A 5,160-nucleotide genomic window follows, 5' to 3' on the forward strand; every position below is an offset into this window, starting at 1 on the left:
TCGAGCGAAAAAGAGCCATTTTGTAGGTTTGAACGGTCGAATCTGACATGATAATTGATTGAGAGTAAGGTCAATCAATTGGAAAGTTTTTTTTAAGCTGAAAGTAACCCTAGAAAAGGGGTATCATGGAGATTTGAAGGCACTGATTCTTGAGGGTTTGGGAAGAATGTGCTATTGCATTTTCTATTGATGCAATCATACCCAAAAATTATATAATTATGATGTTTGATTGCATTTAAGATTAGGCAAATGAAAGGAGATCTTACTTGTGCAATAAGTGTGTAGGGGAAAAGTCCTTGTAGGTTGGAGACCGGAAGTAAGACAAGGAAAGTGCAAAATGGTCGAGGACTAGATTCTTGGTAAAAGAAGGAACCTGGACAAATTAAGGATCGGATGCAAAGATAGATGAAGCTTCGAAGACAAGGATGCTCCAAACACAAAAGTCCAATGAACAAGAGGTTTATCTGGTATCAATTAATCTTGAGAAGGCTGAGAAAAGAGCATCAGTTGATTGATATGAAAATCAATTGACTGATACTCTGAAAACACATTCAGATCGGGCTATCAGTCGATTGATATGGTTTTATCAATCGATTGATGTCTATTTAAAGAAGAATAGAAGCGAATGAGACTCGCGTGTTCTATTTACTGATGAGATCAGTCGATTGATGTTCGAGGGACTATTGAAAGAAGAATAGTAGCGGCGGCGGACGGGGTCGGAGAGCACCTCGTAGGCCTCCCGCGCCTCCATGAAGCGCTCCACGTAGCGGCGCTCCTCCTTGGCGGAGCGGCATGCGTCCGGGTGCCACCGAAGGGCCACCCGTCGGTACGCCGTGCGGATCTCGCTGGACCCGGCGGTCCGGGACACCGAGAGAAGGTCGTACATCGTGGTCTTCGCCGGAGCGGCGGCGGCGGCAACGGAGGCTGAGACCCTGAGTCGAGGAACAACGACTACTGATGATTTAGTAGCAATTGGGGAGAAGGAAGATCTGGACAACGAGTTAGAGGGGCATGAAAGTGCCAAAGCTGCCATTTTGTTTGAGAGAATCTAGTGATCTTGTAGCTATTTAGGGTTCAGAGATGGCATGGAGATTTATAGAGAGATTGAATTAAGATGGAAAAGGGGAAACCATGCGCTCTTCACGAGTTGCAAGGTTTCTAGAATGATTCCTCTGTTATTCGAAAATAAAAAATAAAAAAAATTAAATAAAATTAGAGACCATAAGAGTCGATGCGATCGAGTACACGTGTCACCGTCCTGTGTGCGTGACGGTTGGATTCTCTTCTCCCGGATCCAACCAGCTTCTGATCGCCTGTGCGTGACGGTGGGAATATCTTTTCATAGATTTTTATGTGGACATTGTCGGCGCAAGTCACCGTCGGTAGTCGGCTTTTGAAGAATCTAACTCCAAACTGTCGTCTAATTTAATCTTCATTGTTACCGCAATTGGTAACAATAATAAATAAATCGTCAAAGTTTCTATCAGTTGGGAGGTTGCACCATTTGGCAATTGGCTTAGACTTGGTTGATTGAAAAGTTCATGAAAGTTTCAGTCAATCCAACCGTTGCAATCCAAAAAGGACCTTAATTCAATAAATTATACTGGAGTGTTTTCTCTTCTACCCGTTTGGAATTTAAAATTTGCTATAAATTTCCGTCAGAAGCTTCCTTCCACCATTAGAAGATTCCAACTGAAAATAAAAAAAAATCTATATTATGTTAAATTGATTTCTCAAAAATATAAAACAAACGCATAAGAAATCTTGACAAAAACAATTACTAATTAATGTTTTATATATCTTATAATTTCATTTCTTCTTTTATTTCATTGTCTCTTTTTTAATATTTATGTTTCTCATTACATGCAGTTTATAGGCGTTTGTTGGACTCCCAACTTGCATAGCTACTTGAATACCTAACACATTTTCTTATACTTTTTCTACCATGCCCATGAAAAGGATAAGAAACCTAAACACATAACAAAATTGATTTATTGTCATACATACCTTAATATATAAAGTATTTTGTGTTAGTTTGTAGTCCATTAATCTGAAGATCTGCCTTTCGTAACTTATTTGCTTTTATTTTTCAATCACCCATATATAATTTTGAAATTAACACTTATAGAAGAATCACTTTTTAATTCGGCACAAGTTATTTCGGTACTTAGTAATTTTGAAATAGTATATAATAACAACTTTGATAATAACACTACAGAAGTAAAAAAATCATGTTTTACTTTGTATTTTAAAAAATATGGGCTTCACTCTTTTTTTTATAGTATATTACTTTGACATAATATATTTGATGAATTAAAAAGGTAGTTTTAAATTTATAATTTATAGATGCTGAAGTAAAAAGATGAATTAGATAATTTCACCTCAGTGCCAAATAAAATACTTAGCGCTCAAAATACTTAGCACTTCTTTTCTCTTACCCTAGCGGCCTGGTTCTTTTTGTCCCTTCCTCTTCCCCTGGACACTGATCTCTTGTTCCCTTCTCTTCCGAATCCCTTTGTATTTCCTGTTAGTGAGAGCCCTAGAGCCGATCATGTGATGATTGTTGTATGGACTCGATGTATCATATTCCTATATATATATATTTATAAAGACATTTCTTTATGGTCATTATACTTACTTGTATTGGTGCCAAATAATTGAGAATAATAGCTTCCTTGAGTAGAATGTTATTATCTATATCAATCGATTGGTTGAATTGATAATGAGATGATATAGAGAACACTACTCTTAATCATTCCTAGTCAAGTATTAACATTCAGGGACAATGTTAATGCAATGAGACTAGCATGTAGGTCAACTCGATGACTTGATATCACAAGTCATGGATATTAGATATCAAGTTGACACATGGGTATGCATTGGAGAATGTATACTGAATGACCCACAATGAGAAAGTATCATGGATCGTTATATGAATGTCATATACTTTCTCATGTGACTATTAGTATGACTATCAGTCCTTGGACATGAAGTCACCATAGTTCCCTACATAAGGAGTTGCATACTTTGACTTGGTCAAACGTCACTCGTAAATGGGTGGACTATAAAAGCGACTACTGGGTATGTAACAAATTATACGGAGGGATGTGAGTGATGTAGAAGGATCTATCCCTCCTATATGACGGGAGTGATATCATGATTCTTGATAGAGTGAGACCACTAAGTGCATGGTCATGCCCAAATAAGTCAATATGAGATATTGAACTCATTTGATTAGAGTGAGTCTACTTGGAGTTCAAGACATAGGTTGATGAGAGGATGACACGGTTTATGCCTCAATTGATCAATTTAGATATCAAGGATAGAAGGACATTGCCACATATTGTGAGAGTCACAATTAATAGTCATAATGGTGATGTTGGATCTCGACATTCTTGTAACTTGGGTAGTAATGATGTGTTGCTAGATACCGCTCATTGCTTATGTTTATAAATGGGTTTAGGAGCATTGCCAACATTACAAGAACTTATAGGGTCATACACAAAGGGCAGTTAGATGGAGATTAGGTTCATATGATGGACCAAGAGGATTAGATTCAGGTGATGAATTAAATTGGATTAAGAATAATCCAAATTAGACTAATTAAGTTTGACTCAATTTGATTCATATGTCGAATGAGTCTAATTTAGACTATGATTCATTGAATCAATTTAAACCAATGAATAGAGATTCATTAAATTAAATTGATTTGAGTCAAAGGATAGATTTGATCAACCATGGGAGATAAGAGGTCAAGTTTGACTTGACTTGAGAGGGAAGATGAAGGGTCAAGTTTGACTTGACCAAATGCCACTTTATTGTGACTTGGCATAGGTCGCCAATGATGATGTTCCACATCATCAAGGCTACATCATTTTGTGTCACCTCATGAGGAAGACCAAGAGTCATGATTCTTGGTATTATATAGAGGTATAAAATGCTCTAATAAGTGGCCGACCACAATGGGTGAAGCAAGGGTGTGATTATTCAAGGTCTCTTCTTCTTCCTCTCTTCTTTTCTCTCCTTCTCCTCCATTGCCGAGACCTCTCAAGAGTGCTAGCACACTCTAAGTGGTTCTCTCCACCTTTTGTCTGTGTGAATACGTGTAGAGGAGTGTACACTTGACATTCTACGAGATCCGACAACCATTTGGACGAGTGGGATAAGCGAAGGGCATCGCTACAAGGGTAATACTTCTTTTTCATGTAGATCTAAGGTAGATCTAGTGTAGACAAACATGTACTTGAATATTTTATTTATCGATTTTGGCACGGATCCATGGCTAGCTTCGAGGTTTCCGCAACGTAAAAAGCGATTTTTACGGCTCGAGATTGCTGACAGTGGTATCAGAGTCACGTGCGAAGCTTGTTCATGTTTGTATTTGTTATTACGAAAAGGTTTCAGATCTGTAAGTTTCTATAATTTTTATACTTTTATGGATTTTGTGAGTATTTTTCTTGTAGAGGCGAAGCAACAAGTGCTTGGACATTTATAGGCTTCAAATACCGAGAAAAACCTTCCGAAACGATAAGGTCTCGCCCAAACAAAATTATTTTTTTGGGACAGTGACTTAAGGCGCTATTAGATCAGTTTGGGACACTCACGATATTCATTTCGCGAGAAGGGGCACTGCCCCTAACCCCGCAAGGGGCATTGTCTCGCGATCGTGCCCGAAAATCGCTAAACGGGACCACCGAGGAGTTGACTTATAAAATTGATAAAACGGTAGTAAAATTATAGAAATTTATGTAAAATACATAATTTAGAATTATGTATGATATTGTGATGGTCATGACCTAAAAACCCCAATGTGATTGGTTAAAATTGTGTTGTAATTCATAATTTGGCCTGTGCGTTATTTTAGTATTGTGCGTGTTGTATATGATATGCGACCTGCGCGTCGTGCCTCCCTTATTATGTTCTTGTTGTAAATAAATTTTAGACTCGAATGTAACTCGAGTTTCATATCTTATGTGTATGTGATGCATGCTAATGTAGGGTAATTAGTGTCTTAATGCGTATATGATACACATTCATGATTAGATTAGATCTTAATCAAGTCAACTCGAAATGCCTACCAAGTTTTAATACCCATCACTACCTCGATCATTTGTTGTTGTTGAATCTGTCAAAGTAGAGCAACGCATATTATCTTGGTAG

At 37.5% G+C, this 5,160-nt stretch overlaps 1 protein-coding gene across 1 annotated transcript; it reads right to left on the reverse strand.

Moving 5' to 3' along the window:
• Positions 1 to 601: 601 nt before the first annotated feature.
• LOC121996128 (dnaJ homolog subfamily B member 6-A-like) lies at positions 602 to 1,033 on the reverse strand. The gene has a single exon (XM_042549971.1). It carries the CDS (start codon positions 1,031 to 1,033, stop codon positions 602 to 604), a length of 432 nt encoding a protein of 143 aa, XP_042405905.1.
• Positions 1,034 to 5,160: the final 4,127 nt, after the last annotated feature.

Source organism: Zingiber officinale, chromosome 1A (assembly GCF_018446385.1).
Source record: "Zingiber officinale cultivar Zhangliang chromosome 1A, Zo_v1.1, whole genome shotgun sequence".
Lineage (NCBI taxonomy): Eukaryota > Viridiplantae > Streptophyta > Magnoliopsida > Zingiberales > Zingiberaceae > Zingiber > Zingiber officinale.

Coding starts and splice junctions, on each gene's coding strand:
- LOC121996128 (XM_042549971.1), bottom strand. CDS start 1,033: ATGGCAGCTTTGGCACTTTCATGCCCCTCTAACTCGTTGTCCAGATCT.